The 22273-nt window shown below is 46.4% G+C and overlaps 1 protein-coding gene across 1 annotated transcript; it reads right to left on the reverse strand.

Moving 5' to 3' along the window:
- Positions 1–1004: 1004 nt before the first annotated feature.
- LOC137910468 (myosin-16) lies at positions 1005–20849 on the reverse strand. Its single transcript, XM_068754904.1, has 22 exons — positions 20766–20849; positions 15027–15254; positions 13502–13591; positions 13190–13329; positions 12579–12669; positions 9287–9343; positions 7301–7387; positions 6612–6857; positions 6424–6541; positions 6016–6143; positions 5739–5935; positions 5526–5658; positions 5232–5448; positions 4317–4453; positions 4122–4225; positions 3086–3278; positions 2810–3013; positions 2609–2734; positions 2358–2528; positions 1658–1858; positions 1430–1576; positions 1005–1154 (listed from the first exon to the last, which is right to left on the reverse strand). Exons 1-22 carry the CDS (start codon positions 20847–20849, stop codon positions 1005–1007), a joined length of 3249 nt encoding a protein of 1082 aa, XP_068611005.1.
- Between the last annotated feature and the right edge of the window lie 1424 nt (positions 20850–22273).

The following is a 22273-nucleotide window of genomic DNA, read 5'->3' on the forward strand; positions in this document are numbered from 1 at the left end:
TTTTAGTCGTGGAATCTGGTCATTGCAGCCGATGCCAGAACTCAGTATTACTGCTTAGTATTACCTGTTCACAGAAGAGTACTGCGATGCTTTTGTTCATTAACAACTAATGGTTGACGTTTTACATTACTACTGTACTTTTGTCTTGTTCTGAGGGGCAGCAGCCCAACCTCCTCCACTTCACCCTGTCCTTTGCATCGTCCTCCCCGACACCAGCCACTCTCACGCCCCCCCCCCTCCCTCATTACGCCCATGTATCTCCTCCTGGGTCGACATATTAATGATGTTTTACCTTAATAAAATGAAAACATGTGCCTGACGTCCGAACACACTGGGCTGCTTTTCTTTCTGAATGTAAAATGAATGCAAAAATGTAAAAAAAAAGGTTCTTTATTTCCTAAAAAAAAGCAGATTTTCACATTAAAAAATGTTTTGATTAGGTTAATGTAGCGATAATAAAGATGCATGTAAAAGAGGCACCATTTGTGACACTAACAATGTTAAAAGCCGTACCTAAGCCATTAGCTAATGATAAAAAAAAACAGTTGATCAATCATCTAAAGCTAATTAACTGTCGCATGCTGCAGGTTTCATCAGTGTGAAACCAGCTTTGGAGATCATGTATTATCTCAGCAAACAACGGTTGGTCGATCGGTCGGACGAAAGTTTTACACAAAAACGACGGCAGATTTTAGTGCAACTTGGTATTATAGTAATATATAATATAGTAATAAACGGTCTCTATATACAGTCAGTCAAAAGTAGACGGTCAATTTGGTCAGAATCAACTGATGACTCGTAAATGACTCGGTTACCTTTGCATTTAAATATTCCATTACGCTCTGGATATAACAATGTGACGAAGTAAAGCATACAGATTCAGCTGGAGTACTCCGTAAGGTACCGAGTGTGTTGTGGAGCGTTCAGACGTCACGCTGCGCCGCGTTCACGCCTTCAGAGCGACGCAGCAGCGACTCAGCGCGAGCTGTCTGACCGGCTAGACTCTAGTCAATCATCAGCTTCTTGAGCGAGTCTAGATACGCCGGGATGAGGGAGCTGACGGACTCGCCGTCGTTGAGGATCTTCTCCCCTCTGCCTTCTGAGCCCACCGAGCTGGGCGACCTGACCAGGCCGGGATACGGAGTGCTGTAGCCCTGGTGGAGAAGAGACGCGCCTTAGAGCCATTGTTCCAGCAGACAGACAACAAATACGCGCCGGCTGATTTCCACAGGATCAACGTGTAAACGAGCCATTGATACAAACTTTGGTGATTGCAGTACACACTTTATATTTGGGTTCCCTGCAGTCCCCTAAATGGGATTGTCTCAGTTTTACTATGGTGAGGGGTGAGAACCTCTCTGGGACTAAACGTTTAGGACTTGAGAGCAAACATTTGTGACTTTAAAAGCGTTGGCTTGCGACTACTCACAGAGGAGTAGCCCTTTCCGAAGCTGCCTCGGTTCTTGGTCCTGATCTTGGTGAGCGCCGACTCGGCGATATCAGCCCGCTCCTCGGCGTCATCCAGCTCGTGGACCGTCTTCCTGTACTTTGTCAAGTTCATGTTAGCTTGTTCCTCCTGCAGGCAACGACAGTCCGTGATCAATACTTCAGAGAATGTCCCCAGCGTGCCAGACAGGCTCGGAGCGCGATGGCCTACCGCCTCCTCCACTTGGCGCTTGTAGGCCTTCATCTTGTTCTGCAGCCGCTCCACCAGCTCCTGCATCCTCTGCTGGTTCTTCTGGTCTTCCTCCGACTGGAACAGCAGCTCCTTCAGCCGGCGCTCATTCTTCCGCAGCGTCTTTAAAGTCTCAGTGTGTCGCTTCTGCTCCGTGTCCAGTTCCAGCTCCAGCTCCTTCACCTGAACTCAGACATGCAAATCAACCTTCTCCACTTGACCCTGTCCTTTGCATCGTCCTCCCCAATACCAGCCACTCTCATGTCCTCCCTCACTACGTCCATGTATCTTCTCCTGGGTCGTCCTCTAGTCCTGTCCTTTGCATCGTCCTCCCCAACACCAGCCACTCTCACGCCCTCCCCTCCCTCTCTACGTCCATGTCTCTTCTCCTGGGTCGTCCTCTAGTCCTGTCCTTTGCATCGTCCTCCCCAAGACCAGCCACTCTCATGTCCTCCCTCACTACGTCCATGTCTGAAAAGGTACTGAAAAGGTTGCTTCTCGTGGCTAATGCTAACAGCTATTATTTCACATTTCTATTTTTTTTAAGAAGAAGCCAATTTGTAGTTTGTGAAAACCTGATAGGAGCCAATACGTATGTATATTTAAAAAGTACTTGGTACATGCCAATGAAAGCAGTTTAAGGTTTGTCAGGTTTGCATCCAGCCACGCTACACCTCCTCACCTTCCCTTCCAGCTTCTGGATGATCTTCTTGCCTCCTTTCAGGGCCATCTGCTCGGCCTCGTCCAGCCGGCCACTCGTCTCCTTGATCTGAGCCTCCAGACCTTTCTTCACTCGCTCCAGGTGGAAGGTGTGTTCCTGCTCCAAACGCAGCTCCTCTCCAATGCGTGCCAACTAAAAGAAAGAGTTATTACCCCATCAGTTTCAAGCGTCTAACTTCTACACGTGAGTGACGTCATCGCTGCTGTTAATACCTCCCAGCCGGCCTTCTTGGACCGGTCGGTGGTTCCTCTCAGCTCTCCTTGCAGCTCCTCGTGCTCCTGCACCAGAGTTTGGAGCTCCGCCTCCAGCTTCCTCCTCCCACTCAGAGCCAATTGGAACTGGACACACGGGGCGGGGGGGGGATATGAGCTGATGCCCCAGTACGACCCTCACACAGAGACACAAGGCCTCACCTGGTTGTCGAGGTCACTGCATTTCTCGTGGGCCTCCTGCAGCTCCGCCTCCAGAGCCTTGCGGGCCCTCTCGGCGCTCTCCAGTGCTGCACGAGTCTCCTCCCCATCGCTCAACAATAGGGAGCAGCGTCGTTCCATCGCCGCCTGCTCCTCCTTGCGCTCTTCGTGGCTCCGCACCTCCTCCTCCAGCTGAGCCTGCAGCTCCTAAAGCAGGGGATAATAACTGTGTCTTGCTCTGCGTAGGAAGCAAACGGTTACCGTCTGCTATCCTCAGACCTTCATCTGCTGCTGCATCTTCTTGCTGTTCTTGCTGAGCTCGCCGTTATTCCTGGTGAACAGGTCCACCTGCAGCTCAAGCTCATTGATGTCTACCTCGAGCTTCTTCTTCAGCTTCAGACCCTCCGCTTTGCCTTTTACCTCCACATCGAGACTGGCCTGCAGCGACTCCAGCGCCCTCTGGTGGCTCTTTCTGACAGCGGAAAGGGGGGGTGGGGGGGGGGGGGGGGTGGATTGGAGACAGGTGAGGTTTTTACAAAAGATGAAGCGTGCATGAGAGACAGTAAAGCAGGGTGTGAAGAGGCAGCCTTACCTTTAAAGATAGCGTACTATGTAAAGGATGAAAGGAGAAGACGGACATCAGTCAGAAAGTCACAGAGATTATTTCTAGAGTTCTCACCCAAAAAAGAGACAGACAGATTTATCTCGAGGCTCGAGATGACTCTCAAACATTTAGAACTGTTACAGTGACTTCCTTTAAGTTTAGTTCCCACACTTGTTGTTTTGTCCAATTGATCAGTTTTCTGTCTGAGGCAATGCATCAAATATTTAAATATTTAGTGCCAGATTAGGGTGAAAAAAGTGTGATGTTGTTCAGTAAGCGAGTAGAAGTTCAGAAGTTATGAGTGATCTGTGTTTTTTACTGATCTGGGGTCTGAAAAATGTCGGACAATTTGGAATTGTTTCATGTTTAGAAATAAACAACACAAATAATATTCTTGATGCTAAAATGACAGCATTGCCCTTGTTTTCTCTATGATTTTCTCTATGATGTTTTATTTTAGAGACGCCACCTCGACTTTTCTTTATATGCATCGAGAACTCGATTTAGCCAGTTCTCAGTCAGAATTAAGAAGCATCTGAGGCAGGCCTGGCGTTGGATATGCTATGTGGCGTGCTCGGCTGTACGGCTGGCGTTGGATATGCTATGTGGCGTGCTCGGCTGTACGCCTGGCGTTGGATATGCTATGTGGCGTGCTCGGCTGTATGCCTGGCGTTGGATAGATCCGTGTCGGGATACAAAGTCGAGGTATACCGTGCTGCTTCCGACTCGTCCTCCTTTTCCTGAAGCCTGTGCTCCAGGTCTCCTTTAGCCTGCGACAGCTCCAACTGCAGCCTCAGCACCTTGGTCTCTTCAGCCTCCAGAAGAAAGGAACATTGGGTTTCAGATGACTCGATGCAAGCGTGCTGAAGACAGTTTACGCTGACTATGGCGCCTGAAGCCCCGTACCTCGAGCGCCGCCTCGGTCTCCTCCAGTGACGCCTGGAGCTCTTCCTTCTCCATCTCTGTCTTCTTCTTTGCTTTCTGGAGCTCGTGGACACTTTTGCCTCCATCTGAGAGCTGGTCTGTAAGGTCTTCTATCTCCTCTGTCAGACACGACACGCCACAAGTCGAATCAAACCACGATCGCTGTAACGACCACGAGTCTTTCCAAGCAGGAGCAGTTCGACATTACAACACCAAAAAAACACGCTGAAGGAAAGATGAGATTTACGGAATTGCACATTCCTCTGGTTTTCCAGAGGCCGTTAGCTTAACTTAGCACGAATACTGAGAGGAAAGTGAAACGGCTAGCGTGGCTGTGAGGAAAAGGGGAACACAACAATATTTTGAGAAAAGAAAAGTTCACCCCAAAAACGAAAACTGAATCACACTCCTGATATTTTCCATCATTGACTTTGGTCTCGTAAAACCTTTCATTTGAAACCCTTTTTAACAGTTTAATCTATATATGTAGGTGTATCTTTTTATATTTCTGTAGCTGTCTCCATTTGATTTTGTGCTTTTGATTTATTGTCGTGGAAGTTATTCTTCTGTTTTGGTTGGAAAGCCTTTTGGGCTGTTGTAAAGCGCTATATAAATATTGATAATAACTAATATGCTTAAGTGCTCATCCTTATCACACATTCGGTTGAGTGGCTAGAGAGAAGATTTCAGTTTCAAAAGGTGTGTTAAAGAATTGCATTTCCATTCTCTAGACTTACAAGAATTACGGATCATCCCTCCAAAGTTAATACAGATGTTTCGTGGAAAGAGAAAGAAGAATCAAGCCATCTGTTCCCCGGCCCCTAACCCCCCATGTCTTAGTCTGGGCACCTCCTGTGCTTAAGCTACGCTAAGCTCTCCTGTCCTGCGGTCTCGTACCCTGGTAGGCCTTGTTCTCCCTGCGCATGGCCTCCAGCTGCTCCAGAGACTCTTCGTGGCTCGTCTTGAGCTTGAAGAGCTCGCTGGCGTGTTGCCTGCTCTCCTTCTGGCAGCCTTCCACCTCAGCCACAAGCTCCTCGCACTTCTGCCTCCAATCCCCGAGCTGCTTCTCCTGGATCTTCTGCTTCTTGTCCAGAGCCTGACCACAGTTGCTGGCCTGGAAGAGAGAGCTCAGGAAAATAACAGCGAAGTTCCCAACAGGGCAGCCCTCGTGCTACAAGCATGCAGCGCTACCTTCTCCAGGTCCATGCAGAGCTCTTCTACCTCTCCCTGCAACCTCTGCTTGGTTTTCTCCAGTGATGAACATTTGGCTTGGGTGGCCTGCGCAGCCTCCTCGGCCTCCTGAAGCCTGGTCACCAGCTTCTTTCTGACGAGCACGCATCGATTGGACAGACGAGCTCAGTTCGGCGTCAGACGTGACGCTGTCGGGATCGATTAGAAACTCACTTGGCGTCCTCCAGCTCGTCAGCGTGCTGGATGGCGTCCGACTCGTGCTTGCCCCTCCAGTGCGTCGCCTCGCTGTTGAGCTTGGAGATGAGACGCTGCAGCTCCTGCTTGCTCTCCTGCTCCTCCTCCAGCTGCTCCTTCAAGGCCTCAGACTCTTGGCGCAGTGAGCTCAGACTGCTACCGGCTGCCTGCCTACCCTGGCAGGCGGAGGAGAGGCACTTCGAGCGACCGCGCCACTAGTTCATACGCCATTTACTCCGAGCACTCTCTGACTGACCTTCACCTCCTCATCCAGCTGCTTCTTCAGCTCCTCCAGCTGGGACTGGAGCAGAGTCTTGGAGCGGCCCAGCTGACTCGCTCTGCTCTCTGCCTCCTCCATCTGCCGGCCCACGTCTGCATTATCAGCTGACGGGACGCACACAGGAGGGGCATTCATCCCAAATGCATTTCAGTGAGAGCCACCTTTGTTCCAAAGAACACTTTCTTAACTTTCTCAGTAACTTCTATTGCGCTGCAGAGACTCCCATTCAGAGCAGCACAAGCATCAATGCAAAGAAAAGGCACTGATTGCGTTCGAGACGGTGGAAGAAGGAGGAGCGCCGATGAACCAGCAACAATAAACAGTTTATAATCATGCTAATAATAATAATAATAATCATGTGTAATTCCAGGCTTCCAGTTGCACCTGTGAGTCGGTTCTTGGCCACGCTGAGTTCAGCCAGTGACCTCTGCAGGCCGTCTCCTCTTCTGTTGGCCTCCTCCAGCTGCTCCTCCAGCTTCTTCATTTGAGTCTCCGTGGACGCCTGCGGCGCAACGCGTCGCGTTAGAACAATCAATCATATCGATCAGTGCCCGTGGCCTCGCCTTCGTCACCTTGGCTTTGTGCGTGCTGTCCAGAGAGGCAGCGAGCTCGTCCACCTCCATCCTCAGCTTCTGCTTCTCCTTCTCCAGCTTGGCCCTGGCCCGCTGCAGGGCCTCGCACTGCTCGCTCAGCTCCGACATGGCGTCACCGTGCCGCCTCCGCACGGCGGCAGCCAGAGCCTCGGAGTGAACGGACGACTCCTCCAGGTCTCGCCTCAGACGCTGCAGCTCAGCCTCCCGCTTCTTTTTCAGCTCCATCTGTCAGAAGGTTGCATTTAAAAGCTGGTCCTTTTTTCTGATGTTTCTTCTAGTCATGAACATTTATGTTCACATTATCTTTGCCGAAATATAAAGTTTTTTTTTTTGTTCAAGACAAAGTTCCAGCGCCTTTCAGGGATTCTAATAAAATGGTTTTGCTGACATCAGATATATAATCTTATGGTGCCAGTTTGAAAAGAAATGCACGATGGTCCCAGCAGCATCTCTAAGTCTCACTATCTCATTTACTCGAGCTTCTCTGACAGACGTCGGGAACCCCCCCCCTCGCAAACAAGCTCCAACATGTTCATGAGAGGTCGGTAAGTTTTGTTACCTTAAAACAGAGTCAGACTAGATGTCGTCCCCCCCCCCCTTTTACCCAAAGATAACGTTTCATAAGAAAACACACTGTTTATCAAACACACCTGGAGCAGCGGGTTTACCTGAGCGGTGGTGGCTCCTCCTGCTTCCTCCAGGCGGTCCGTGAGGTCGTCCAGTTCTCTGGTTAGATCTGCCCTCTGCTTCTCAGCCTGCAGTTCAAGCACTGAGAGTAAAACATCCCAAAGCACTCGGCAGTAATACAGCAGCGAGTAAATGTCTTTGATTAACATGCAGGAGCTCAGGATCAAATAAACCTTCATCTGATCCTGGAGCAGTCCCACCGCTCAGGACAAGATAGTTCACCCCCAGGGATCTGGATGATTGGCAGCACAAAGGGAAGGGATTTTTCCTGAGGTCAGAACTCCACTGGGTTAGCTGCTGTCACAAAAGCTAAATATTACCCATGAGTCCTCCTGTTTGCTGTTAAGCACCCAACAACGTTAAACCGGGCAGCTTTTAGCCAGGCTTTTGCTGTACAAAGACAGTTTAGCTAGAAAGGAAATACTTTTAACATTAATTACATTCTATTCAATTCAGGTTTATTTGTAAAGCGCCAGATCATAACCAAACTAGCAAAGCACTCGGAGAGCGCAGACCTCCGCCAAGGCGCTCATTCCCCTCGTAATTGGAATGGACTGGACTTGTATAGGGCGTCGGGTCTTTGAAGGCCAGACCCACTGGGAGCAATCTGGGGTTCAGTGTCTTCAATATGTGGACGAGCGCTGGACAACCCGCTCTACTGACGGCGCCTTGCATGGTGGAATGGGCATGGGTGAATGGGAAGCGCTTTGGGCACTGCGGAAGTGTGAAAATATGCTGCTGCATAGTGCAGTGCATTTATCATTTTATAATGTGCGTGCTCTGCTTCCGCGTTAGACACACCACTTCATTTCATGAGTCTCGGCAGAGCCATCAGCCTCCACCACCAGCACCGTGTGTTTTTTTTTTTATCTGGCTGCTGCCAAGTGACTAAGATTCCTGACAGGTTAAAAGCCACATATCATCTGTTGCAACGGACAATTTTCTTGATTCAGGTGTTTCTCCGAACATAAAAGTCACAGAAAGAATGTTTGATTGGTTTGTCAGCAGGATTATCCAAACAATGATGGACATTTTTAAGAAACATTTTTGTTCGAAATGTTCTATATCAGATGACCATTGACACAAAGTCTGATTGAATATCAGATACTTCTTCTGGGTTTGGGTGTGTTTCCTTGCTGCATACATAGATGTGTGTGAGAACTGTGGGATATTCCAGGTGGGGAAAAAGAATCCAATAGAAACTAGCCTCTATCTCCTGGTGGCATCTCCTCTGTGCGAGTCAAACAATAGCGGCTCTGTCTGCGACGAGGTATGTTGTATTTGAGCTCCTCTGAAGATGCAGGCTCTGGAACAGATAAAGACCTGCACGTCTCAGCCTGCCTCTTTCTTTCTTTGGAGACTGCTGGGGTGGGAGTAGAGGGGGGGGGGAGCAAGCCAGCACCATTAGGAATACCACCCAGATTGGGCAGCAGTGTGCAAAAGCACACCCTCAGGCCCATTGTCACTCTATTCAAAACACAGGGTGAACGATGGTGCTTTGCTTTTCTGCCTTTGCGTACTGTAACATGGAGATCCCACTCGGGTCTCAGTTTAAATGTGATTTAAGAGGGCCGTCTTTAAAACAAGCACTTAAAGAACACTTACATCACCAACAGAATGTCCTGGAAACTCTGCTGTGATGCAAAAGAAAGTGGGTTTGCTTCTTACGGGTCACTAGAAGGAGAAGTGCTGGTGCGTCTGTTTGAGGGATTGGGAAAGACTAGTAAGAATGGAGAGAGCGGAACAAAACACATGGCGCCTCTGGGACCGTGTGTTGTAATGGGAAACACACCTCCACTTTATTATCACATGGGCAGCACCAACACATTTATTCCATCGTCCATTATTTGAATGTTCCTCGATCACCAGTAAAGCGAAGCTAAACCGTGATATCCTCTTCTGCTGCTCTGCGTCTCGTTTGCAGAGAGGGCAGATGTTTCGGAGCATCTTCTAATCTCGTGCCTTACCTTGGTTCTCATGGCCCGCTCCGCTTCCAGCTCCTCCTCCAGCTCTTCAATACGAGCCTGAGGAGAAAGAAAGGGAGATCTGGTGAGACGGCCCAAAGAAAAGCCGTCTGCTTTCAGTCGAACAGAACATGTGACTGGGATCTCTGGAGCGGAGCTGTAATTCTCTGGCTTCACAGCTCCCATATCATTCTGACAGCGAACAAATGAGGCGTCACCTCCGCAGACTGTTTGCTATTTCAGGGCAGCGCTTGTGTGCGGCGAGGCCGTTTTACACGCTCGGCTTTCTCCGGGGATTTGGCACGCCTTTGGCTTTTTCCTCAGGTAGCAATTTAGGGCAAGAATGTCTGTGGTCTCCATCATTTTCTGTATCCGGGCCCAGTGCTGGGGCTGCTGCGTCCGCTCACCAGGACCAAAATGCACCGTTTCCTTTGAGGGATTTACGTTACGCTTTACGTTTTGTTATTTTATTTCACAAACTGGAAGTTAGGGGACTGAATATACCAACATTTATTCCTACTCAGTCTTTTATGAATTATTGGTCCGGTTATCAGTTAAAATGATGCGCACTGTTGTGCGTGAGCTCGTGCTGATTACGCATGGGCCAGATATTTAAAGCATTGAACGATGCAATGGCAGTTCTCATACATATGATCCATATACAAATCGATCCATAAACGTATTGAAACCTGCTGAACACATACGCATGACGTCAGCGAGGTGGTGCACCTTCAGTGGGCGACCACAGGTGTGGATGCACCTGAATGTTTGAACCCAGATCAGATCCAGAGAACGCAGCCCGTCTTCTCCTGTGCTTTATTGACGCTTGACTTATGGGCAACAGATCAATAACTTATTGTAACTCTACAAATGTGGCTTCCACAGGTTAGGCATGAAAGCACCCATGTACATGTATTTGATGAAATACATACAGCTACTCATTCATAAATACATATAAATATATAATCAGTGTATAAAATAACTGCTGAATGAATGCATTATAAAGTATTTAATATACATGTACATGTCGTGCTACTTTTTATTCATAGTTACGACACACAGACATTTAAGTCTGACCCATGTCATTTGATTATATCCAAATCCAGCAGCCAAAACGATTAGGATGATCTTCCATCGATAAATCGTCTTCCTCTGATCTCATGCCAGACACGCATCGCTCTGTTCATAAAAAGGTTATTGCTCATTTCCCCACATGGCTGCATCCTTCCAAGCCGTGTCGTGCGCTGAGATATCTGCAGCTGCTGTCTCTGTCTCATTGTCAGGACGTGTGTCTGACATTCATTCATAACATTCGTCCCATCTTAGAAAAGCCTGAAGAGCCACGTCAGACACGGCAACACGCACGAGCACAGAAAAAGAAAACGCAAATAAAAACTTACATGCCAGCGGAGGACATCTACAGAGAGGACAGCCATAGTGAGGCAGCAGCAGCCCGACTGAATGACTGTCCCACACACACGCACACACACACACACACACACACAGCTTCAGTCGATCCCCTCTGGCATGTTACTGTCCACACCCCCTCATGCATGCACAGCCATCCTCGCTCTCACACATATCTGTTTCTTGTTAAATGTATACTTTCCACAACTACAAACCAGCCTCAAAATAAATATTATAAAATAAATATGTGGGCAGACGTCTGCGCCAGGATGCGTTCAGCTCGCCCTATTTGAAGCATGCAAAGGCTAATCATTGACATCGAGCAATTGTCTAAAGTAATATATTCTCTATGTTCCCACGCCAACTTCTTCACCGAGGACCACATTTGGACCTTTAAAGGAAATAAAATGATCCCATCGTTGCAGGGTTTGATCTCCCCAACAGCAAGAGCTCAAAGCTTTATTTTATTTTTACTCTGTGCTCTGATAATGATTGAGTATAAATTGCAATCAGATGTGGCCTCATGGTCAACGTTTCCCCTCTGAGTCTTGGGGGGGATATTCAGCAGCGTGGGCAGTTATATCCTGTGAGGCCACACCTCCATGTCGGTGGGAGGCAAAGACAAAGCCAAAAAGTCGAGTCCTGCCTCTGCAGCAGATGCAGACCCCTGCCGGGGTGAGTCCACCGTGCCGTCCAAGGCCAAAGAACAAATGGTTGGAATCAGCTTTGATCTCTGAGGCATTTTTATGAAAGTATCAGGTGTGCTCTGTGATGGGAGAGTATCAGCGAGGATGAAGGGAAAGGTCTACAAGACAGTGGTGAGGACAGCCATGATGGACGGCTCTGAGGAGAAGACAGGAGGCGGAGCTAGAAGTGGAGGAGATGAAGATGCTGAGGTTCTCCTTGGGAGTGACCAGGTTGGACAGGATTAGAAATGAGACAATAAGAGGGACAGTGAAGGTTAGACGTTTTGGAGACAAGGTCAGAGAGACCAGACTTTGATGGTTTGGACATGTCCAGAGGAGAGACAGGGACTATATCGGTAGACGGATGCTGAGGATGGAACTGCCAGGGAACAGGACTAGAGGACGACCCAGGGGGAGGGGCATGGACGTAGTGAGGGAGGACATGAGAGTGGCTGGTGTTGGGGACAAGCCGAAAGTACAGTATTAGTAGAACTTATGAAAGTGGAAGACTTTTCCTTCTGGGATGTGAAAGTGATCGTCTTTGGAGGTTGTGGTAATTCAAAGATTATAGGACTATGAATGGCCACAGATTAAAACTACTGTCCCAAATGTGGAAAAATATGTACGCAGTATGCACCACTATAAATATTTTTGTCCCTTGTGGCTGTGTGTGTGTGTGTGTGGGGGGGGGGGGGGCTTTCCCCTGTATTAAATTAAACTGTTAAAAGCAGATACAGACCATAGGTGTAAATTGATGCTCGCTACACTGACTGCAGTCCTTTATATGATTACTTCAGAATTGACTCTTTCAGGTTAGTAAATTCTAGAGGTAACTGAGAGCTTGATATTTTTGATTTGTGTGTCAGGTGGGGCCAACGGGTTGCCTGGCACACACTAGTGTGGCGAGATGCTGCCCTCATGGATGCTGTGCGGCGCGTGCTACGAGGTCAAACATCCGTGGAGAAGGAATCCTGCTGTACTTTATGCAGACAGAATTGCATTGCTCAGCTGGAAGGCCCAACTGGTAAAAGCATCGATCAGCCAGGCATCGCTGTCTAGAGCTGGAGTGTCACCTCGGCATTGATCATCCATGAAGCTCGAATATCAGCTGTGTTTATGCCGAATCTCAGGTCCACTGTGGCTGAGCTCAGCGTGAACTGAGACAGAACAAGCCTTTCCTTTTCCAGACTTTCGGCTCTGACCTGGAGCTCCTTGGTTTTCCTCTGGAGGCCAGTGTTGAGGGCTTCTTCTGCTTCTAGCTTGCAGCTGGCGTTGCTGATCTCCAGTTCCTTCCTACAGAAAGAAACTGCGTTAATTAAATCACTCTAAAAAATACAAATTCAGCTGTCCCAATACTTAAATACTAATAACTAACAGTCAATTAATCCAAATAAAGACCAGATCATTGGAAATTAATAGTCTTAAAATGGATTCATACGTGATGTGAAACGGACCGATGGTCGATACTTTTAGTTTCTGAATGTTTTACAGTTTATTTTTAGTTTAGTATATTTAATATGTTCAGAGAATTTCAACCAGCATTTTCTCTAGGTCACAAATAGAGGGAATAGAGAACCAACATGGAGACAGGAGCTCCAGCGGCGGGAATAGAGATGACTCTTTGATTGGCTACATTTTTGATACGCCTGTGAATAATTACTGGAGTGGGCTATATCATTTAATAGAATAGAAGAATAGAAAGCCTTTATTGTCTTTGCATAGTGGCTATGCAAAGAGATTAGGAAACATATGGTTTTAGGGCAGGTTTGACAGGCTAAAGGCCGCTGCAGGCATGCTAACAGGTGCCTCTGACCTTTTGATGAGCTCCTCCAACCCACTTCTATTCCTCTCCAGCGCCCCCTCTGTGTGGGCTCGGCTGTCACCCTCCAGTCTCCTCCTGCCGTTCTCCTGATCGCCACGCCGACAGCGCTCCTGCTCCAGTCGGTGCTCCAGCTGGAGGCAAACCCCATCAGGGGAGGCTTTGAGTTTGTGTTAACAGTAGCAGCATCTGATACGCCGATTTATCTCAATCACTTCTCTATGTTTTTTTTTTATCCCTTTGTAAAAGGTGTTTACATTTAAGATAAAATCTAAAAATGTAAACACCATGAGTAAAATGTCTTACATCTTTAGCCTGCATCTGTAACTGCGTTTTCTCTTTGGTCAACAGATTCACCTTCTCCTCTTCGCTCTGCAGGTCTTCAATGGCCTGCTGCTGGGTGGAACAGATGTGAGTCTACGTCCCACTATCACCGAGTGGAAGTCCAAGTCACCTGTCTAGGAAGTGGCAGATCTAGAAGTATTTTATCAGGGGCCATGAAGGGGCCATGAAGGGTCCAAGTGCATGTCTAACACGCATACATGTCTTCAGTCCGTAAACTCTAAACTTCACAAGTTAGTCCTTGTTCGCTGTGAACTTTAGAAAACAACGCATGCACGCTTACGCCTTTTTAAAGCACACTGGTCAGTGGAAAAAGCTTAACAAGCTTAACTGGTGAAGGAATGCTTTTATTAATAGTTATTAATGATGGCTGCAGACTTTGCATCTGCACCGTAAAACAATATTCTCCCTTCACCGCGGAAACAGATGTTATTATACATCAAAGTTTTATTTGTACATGGGACCCCGTCTGCTATTGAAGACGTTGGGATCTAAAGAGACAATGGTGATTGCTTCAAATCTGTTAAAGCAGTGAAGAGGAGAAGAGGAGGCATTGCTTGAGTCTCCCACAGATCTATTCTGTGTCAGATCAATTAGCCAAGAAAACACTCGCATCACAAGAGTTTCCTGTTGTCATCATTGCGGCCCCTACATTTGCAGTCTTCATCAGCACTCGCTACTTTTTCCCATCGTCACATTCAGCGCGGCGAAGACAGGAGAATTCTGGTTGCATTCCTGAACAAAGATAGCGTCATAATCCTTTGATACGCCTCGATGAAACAGATGAAGGGGGTTCTGTGAGGAGCTGTAATGGAGCTGTCAGAACAGCCTGCGCTCGCCTCTGAAGAGGAGCGAGCTCCAGTGGGACGGACGCCTCCATCGAGCAGGGAGGACTTCATGGGGATTGTACACTTATCATGCAGGACTTTAATTGAAACAGTCTTTAGCGTTCTTTGTAGATAGGCCCACCCAACACGTAACTATGCATCTGCCTACATTTGCCACTTTATTGTGGACTTCCCACATTCTGCTTAACCTTCTTTATTTACTTAAAGTAGCATTAATGGATTGAGACATAGATAGAGTTCACACTTCAACTTTAAAGCTCCATTTCCGAGCAGTGACAGAGAAGGGCGCCAGCTGTATGGGCAGAGTAACTGCAGAATGAAACTCTGGAGCTTCAAACGCTGGATAGGATTCCTCTGGAAGCACCCAGGAAACTCCTGCCTATTTAACCGTTTAGATGCCAGCACCACAGGATTAACCTGCATGGCGCCGCGTCCACTTTGGAACACTGAAATGAATAATTCAACATAGAGACGTCCCCCGAGGGCTTCTAAAAAACACTGGGGTCACCAGGGTAAAGACTACCCATACTATTTATTTTCCAAAACTTCATGATTTCGATTTTGAATCTGCAATATATGATCTTTAATTCATCACATGACACGTTCAATATCCATCCCTCTGGGGTCATATTACGCACTACCTGTTTTTGATGCTCCATTACAGTCAGCTCGCTCTCCAGTAGGCCCAGGTCTCTTCTAAGGCTGCAACACTCCACCTCTAGCCCGTCTCTATGGATAGCCAACCGGGCAGAGCAGTCCTCCTCCTCCCGAAGACGCTCCGACAGACTGGACAGCTGATGCTCCAGGTCGCGCCGGACCTTCTCCAGCTGGATGCAGTGCTGCTCGGATGCCTGGGCGCTCTCCTGCTCCTGGAGGTCAGACGCAGACAGTTGATGTTGATGTTGGGTTAAACCTCCTTCACATTGCACCTTGTGAATTTGACTTTTTTTCATATTTTACTGTGGAATTAAAATGTTCAATAATCGATTTCAATTCCATTCCTTTGTTATCAACTTGTCCCACAAGAGCAAGCACTTTGGCAACAGAGGTAAAGAAAAACTTCCCTTTGACTCATAGTCAAATCAGAAGGACCTGCAGACCTGGAACTGCAGACTGAGACACAAAGAGTGACAAACAGAGGGAGGGAGAGGACGTAGAGACATGCTTTTCTAAAATGTCAATTCATTTTGTGCTGGTCTAAATGGCAAAAGAGAACCTGCCCAATAGCTTGATTGCTGAAACAGAAATATAAGCGTTATTATTCTTAACATCATTGTAACAAACCATAGACTACTTCTGGTTTTGGTGAAAACATACACTAGTTGGTTAAGTAAATTAAAATGCTGAGGCATAAAACATTTCTATGGAGGCATTAGTGCAACAGAAGAGAGCATCTGACCACTGATTAGTGTCACAAGATGAAACTAATCCTCCTTCCAGTCAGATGAAACCTTCCCTTTGTTCACTTCTAGCTCGCTAATTACAATATTACTGTCGGTATTACAGCTGAAAAGCCAGTGACCTATACTGGTGACCTATACTGGTGAGTTATACTGGTGAGTTATACTGGTAATTTATACTTTGACCAGGAGTGAAACGATCTGAACTGGTCCACCTCAAATGTTGGGTCAAATATAAGCACTGAAATGTATTTGTTTCATTTTGAACGTCCTTGTCCGTAGATTTCTAACACTAGTGGCCGTTCTGCTGAAGTGACACAAATGAATGAGATTATACAGAATGTAAAATGTGGTTAGTATAAACTTTGCTATCCGCAATCAATCAATCAATCAATCACACACAAACAAACCAGCAAACGTTACCCACTGCTGCTAGTCTGTGCTCCAGTGTGGTGCTGTATCCATCCCAGTCCAGTTCTTCTGGTTCTGGTTCTGTACCCGGGCACGCCTTATGTCCGACGGCTTCCTCGCAGGCATCGGTGAGGGAGCGGCGACGCCGATGGTGCCTCGCAGATATCATCTTCCCTTCCTCCGGTCTCTACACTCTTCACCTGCTGGTCAATGGCTCAACTTGCCTGCCTGTCCTGAATGGCATTTTCACACCTCTTCAAATGACTCGCTTGGCGTTAGTCCTTGCTTGGTGGGTTTCTGTATCCCCCAGCAGCTCCTCTTGCTTCACGACTCACTTGCAGCGCCGCTTGCCTTTCTTTCCCCTCCTCACAATACTTACAGTCTGGCAGCCGTCTTTTAGCCCCCCCCGATCTGTTTAATTTCTAACCAGATGAGACCATGACTCTGTCCATGTACTCTTAGCCTCCTCAGTGCTACTGTTGCTACCGATAAGCCTATAAATACACAGTTAGCCAGTGCTAAGTCAAAGCCACCTTCTCCTTTGCCTTCTTTCCTCCCTCTCGTCTCCTCCCACTGAAACAGGTGACTTTGTCCACTCAGTGGATCCGGAGGGATGCCCACAGGGACGGCGGCCGGTATAGGGTGTCAGGTCAAGAGAAAGACCTTCATCGTTGTGCTGTTCCGCTACAGAAACCCAGCCCCCATCTGCACCATCACCACAGAAAGACAAGAACGCAGGGGCAGTTTTCTCATCTCAGTCTACATCATAACGCTCCCACGCATTCCCCCGACAATGCCACAGCATTCATACAAGCAAGAACAATGAACGACATTGTGCTTTCGATTCCAGTGTGTATATTTCCTTGAATGCGATCCACAACGACTAGAACAGACTAAAACCAGCATTCCCACATCCAGGGTTAACATCAAGTAGTCCCAGGATGAGCTCAACTTGAAAACTCCCGTGTGCTATTGGCTTTCAAAAAAACAGAAATAATTTAACATTTCAGGAAAATCATTTGAGTGCAATTGGCAGATTTTTGTTAATATGTTTACTTCCCGTTAAAAGCTAGGAAGTGATCAGAAAAATGGTGAACGGTGTTTACCTTTACTCTGCTCCAATGCTCAAAAAGCCCCTCTAACACCAAGACCATGTCTAATCCAATCATTGTTCAGCATAAATTAGTGATACTATCTATAAAACAGCGGCAGTTTAATAACACTGTCACACAGTCTAAATGTGCTCATGGGTGCACGCAGTTACACAAGCGAGGATAAGCACTCTGCCAATGCCACAGAGCTGTGGAAGAAATCCAGCCACAAAAACAATGTACAAATCTGAGCAGGATTTCTGAGAATCTAGACCGTTTTGTTTTGACACTGTGGTCTGGGTTCGTGTGTGCTGAGGCAGCAGAGAGAGAGATCTGTTCATCTGACTAGTACTAGTCCTGGAGCCTCAGAGCGCTGCCTCTTCAGACACTCATATCTCATATCTGAACCGGCAGCAGAGGCAGACGTGTTTGAGCATTAGGCTTTCATCGTAGCGGACGTGGAAACACTGTGAATGAGCAAACGGCGATTTCTGTTGCCAAATGTTACTTCCAGCAATTTTATAAAATGGATCAAATATAACCTGTGTACGTATGTAATTACGTTTTGAATACTTTTCCTTGACGCTGCTCGTAATTATAATAGTCTACTACGACTTACACACTATACAATGTTATCATGAAATAAGTCCATTGAAAGGGGTAATGGGGCATTTTGTGTAGGGTAACTGGGTGTTAGGGGGGTAATTGTTGGAATCTGGAACTGACGGTGAGTCTGATGACAGCCTCACAGAAGAGGAGACGGCGCTTGATCTTCCTCCGGAGTCGGCGGAATTGTTCAGAAGTGACACAGAGGATGAAGAACTCAATGCATTCAGTGATGCAGAATGAGATCAAGAGTTTGGAAAACTTTCTTGTTGGACGCTCGAGCTTGTTGAGCTGATTCTGCCTCTCCGGCCTCCCGGGTATGTTCTTTATCCTATTGTGTATCTGCATTACTGTTAACGTGTTTCCTTAACATGCCGTTTACCCATCCAGCTCGTTGCATCCCCTTGTCACATCCAGCCTTTCATTACTCCCCATGCCTAACAAGTCTCTGCAAGGAAATTTGACTTTACTTTCAAAGCAGGACAACAACGTGGACTTTCCGTTCTTGGAAAAACAGACGTCAACCGAGTCTCCACAGTAAGATCTGAAGAAGAGGTTAAAAAGGAAAAGCTGTGATAGCTGGTTTCTGTTCCGTTGGAAAAGATCTGTCATCCGCTCAGCTCAGCTTCAGCAGTAGGTTTAACCTCTCAAACTTGACAAGCTGTACAGGAATGTAGACAGGAAAATGTGCTATCATCTTTCTTAAGTACGCTGCAGTAATGGCTATGTTGTTTAAATACGATTTACAGTGTGTGTGGTTTAAGCGGCACAAAGCTCTGCATGCCTGCTGGCAAACCTGAACTTCCTTTACCTAAAGTCAACAGGGAAATGTAATATTGTCACCTGTTAGTGCAGGATTTACCACTGCACTTAAAAGCAAGCAATCTGCATGTGGATGCAGAAAAAATGAGGAGAATTAGTGTTACACATACAGTAAATAGTTCAGCTTTAGTATGATCCGTGGGTTCAGCCTTTCACGAGAACGCAAACATTCAATGCTTCCTTTGTCACAGCACAATATCTCTTTACCTCATGATGCAGAGTGACAAGAAATGTTTCTGTGGTTTGAAATGAAGCCGAGAAATATTTGTTCAATCCTGCACAGCAAAACAGAATTACACTGGAATTGTCCCAGTAAAGCCGCTGCCTGATACAAAGATCAATGACACTCAATTTAAAAGTTGATTTCCACACATTAATTAAATGCTGCAATGCAAAATAAAAGACATAAATATATATATATATATATAGGTATAACAAACCCCCAATTCACAACTGGGACATTGCAGACATTGAGTATCATACATTATTCCATTAATCTAACGTCACTGTTTTCTTCATTGTTGTTGTTTGGCATGCCTTGCATTCATTGTCATTAGACTGCCCCCCCCCCCATTTCCAGTGGTATTGGTCTCTGCAGAGCTCCACAGCTACACCTCCCATGCTGCTGCACAGAAACCCGACTGTCTGCTTAAACAAATGGGATTCATAAAAAGAAGAAGCTTTAATTTGTCATTTACAAAAATTGTCAAACAAAATGATGAAGTTAGAGCGGAGATCTAGTCCTAAAATGCATGTTTTTTTTATGATGGGGGGGGGGGGGGGGGCTGGATTACCTGTGGAAATCCCAGTCAGACACGGAGAAAACACGCAAACTCTACACAGAAAGAACATTTTGGAATTGCTGGGAAATGATGCTCTCTCTCTCTCTCACTTTCCCTCTCTCTCTCCAGCGCTATCTCTTTCTTGCTAAACCTGATGCTCTCAATTCCTTTACTTCTCTCTTCACCACGTAGCCTTCAAAAACACACCAACTTCATCATGCAACGCTGCTGGTGGTAGTTTGACAGGGTCATTGGCCACCACCGCCACTATTATCCCAACTCCAAGATGGATGTATATATATTTTATGTACTGTATCTGTTTCTGTTCAGTTGTTTTTGTACAGAGGAGCATTTGTTCAGTACGGCTCAAACTCAACGTGCAAATTGTTCCCAGGTGAACAGACAGCAGGGTGAAACATGGCCTCTGGATGAACTCTGGATCCAGGTCACAGAAGAACGTACCGCCAGGCTTTGATCATTGAAATGCCACACAGTATAAGACTTATGTGGATAACCTGTTGAAGGTTGGGTAAAACTACAGCAGCCTAAAACTTTACTGGCACTTGAGGGACAACATTATAAATTAGCTTCTGGGGCAGATTCTGTCCTGATATTGACTTACAACAAGTACCGGTAGACGACTGACAGTGCTGACTGTTCTTAAGTTCAATTAAACAAACACAAGTGTGCTACTATTATCTTTGGATCACAAAAAATGACTGAATTGCCCCTTGGGATAAATAAAGTTGTCTGAATTTGAATCTGAAAATTCCTTTCAATTTAGCCCCATTCAAGTGATTTGATAAATAAAACAGGCATCAAAGTGATAACGGCTGACCCAGCAGTAAGTTTGTGTGTGTGTGTGTGTGTGTGTGTGTGTGCGTGTCTGTGTCTGAGATGAGTTCAACTTGAATGGATGAACATCAGCCTTTAAAACCGATTATATTCGTAATCAAACAATATTTATGGCAGCTGAAATGTACAACATCAAGTCAGTGCAGCAGTCAGACGTTAGAAGATTATCCCACACACTCTGACGCCCCCTCTTGAAAAAAGCAGGTCCTTGTTCAAAGATGTGTGCCTGCACTGAGGAGGAGGAGGAGGAGGAGGAGGAGTTCTGAAACATGTAAGCGACACTGACAAAGGAGCTGAGAGCGAAGAATCCGCTGAGAACATATAAAGAACAAACACAGAACTCCACAACGAGAATGATGGAAACACGGAGGAGAACCGAAGGTGAAGTGGAGGGAGGCAGGCGGCTCGCTTACGTGTTCCAGGGCTCTGCTGTGCAGGGCGATGGTGGATCGGTACTGGTGGAAGTCCGTCTGGATCACACACACTTTCTTCTCCATCCTCACTGCTCACAGCCACATACTGTCTTCACCCAGGCAGGCTCTAGGGAGCATTTGATGCATGTGTGTGTGCTGACTTGAATGTGTGTGCTTGTGTGCGTGTGTGTGTGTGTGTTAGAGAGAGAGAGAGAGAGAGAGAGAGAGAGTGTGTGTGTGTGTGTAAGTGTATTGTGCCTGCTACCTGACCTGGGAGGAGGGAGGGAGGCGAAGAGCGAAAAGAAAGCAGGAACGAGCTTGAACAGCGTCCCCCTAACAACACACACACACATACACACACATACACACCTCCATTCTCCTGCCTAAAGCTACACCACCTTCTGAGAGCAGTACGACACCAGGAGATGGTGCCAGCCTCCAGCAGAGTAACATGCAACCCCCACCAACACACACACACACACACACACACACACACGTGCGCCTGCTTCTTTCCAGATTCCAGTACCACCAAGTTAGATACTAAAACCAAACACGTCTCTTAAAAAGGGAGTTTATACTAATTGCAAATATGTTTATAAAATAGATGAAATCCGCATTGGTTGGTTTTGATTGATGATATTTATTTATTTATAAGATGTAGGCAATACTTGATAAGGTTGGGGAGCTTGTGTTTGATTATATCAAATGAAATGCATTGGCAGTAAACTGATATGTTTCCACATCAGTGCAGAATACTTTAAAAATAATTTCAATATCTCTCAGTTTACTACTTCGCCTTACCGTCTTATTTCATGAGAGACACATCAAGTGAATATTATTGTTTATTACAGCAGATGATGTGTAATACATCACCTTGATGTGAAGACACTGGTGGCGGTGGCTGATGAAATGATCAGGTCTATATAGACTGGGTTGGTGTTGGGGAGGTACAGAGATATGATTGGATATCAGCATTTGAACAAACCACCTTGATTTACATGCAACATATTTATTTATAATTCATTTATTATATAGAGTTGTTCTCCTCTACTGGGTGTGGTGGGGATCCGTGGCAAATTCGGAGCTTCTGCAGTGGAAGACTATTCATGTAGAAATTAAATCGGATTCTAACCAATTTATACATACATCAAAATGGGTCAGCGGAGAGGAATTGGCGTACATTATTTGAAATGGTAAGATGTATGCTGATAGAATCAGGTTTACCCAAAGAGCTGTGGCCTTATGCAGCTAGGACAGCCGCAATAATAAGGAACAGGTGTTATTGCAAAAGAACTGGAGAGACGCCCTATTTCCTTTTTACAGGAAAAAGACCAGATTTTTCAAAAATGAAAACGTTTGGTACTGAGTGTGTGGTGTATGAGCACAAAAAGAAAAAGTTAGAACCAAAAGGGAGAAAGGGAACCTTTGTTGGTTTTGACCGTCATTCACCTGCTTATATGATCTATTTTCCAGAGACAAACAAGGTTCAGAAACACCGACTGGTCCAA

This window comes from Brachionichthys hirsutus, chromosome 21 (genome assembly GCF_040956055.1).
Source record: "Brachionichthys hirsutus isolate HB-005 chromosome 21, CSIRO-AGI_Bhir_v1, whole genome shotgun sequence".
Classification (NCBI taxonomy): domain Eukaryota; kingdom Metazoa; phylum Chordata; class Actinopteri; order Lophiiformes; family Brachionichthyidae; genus Brachionichthys; species Brachionichthys hirsutus.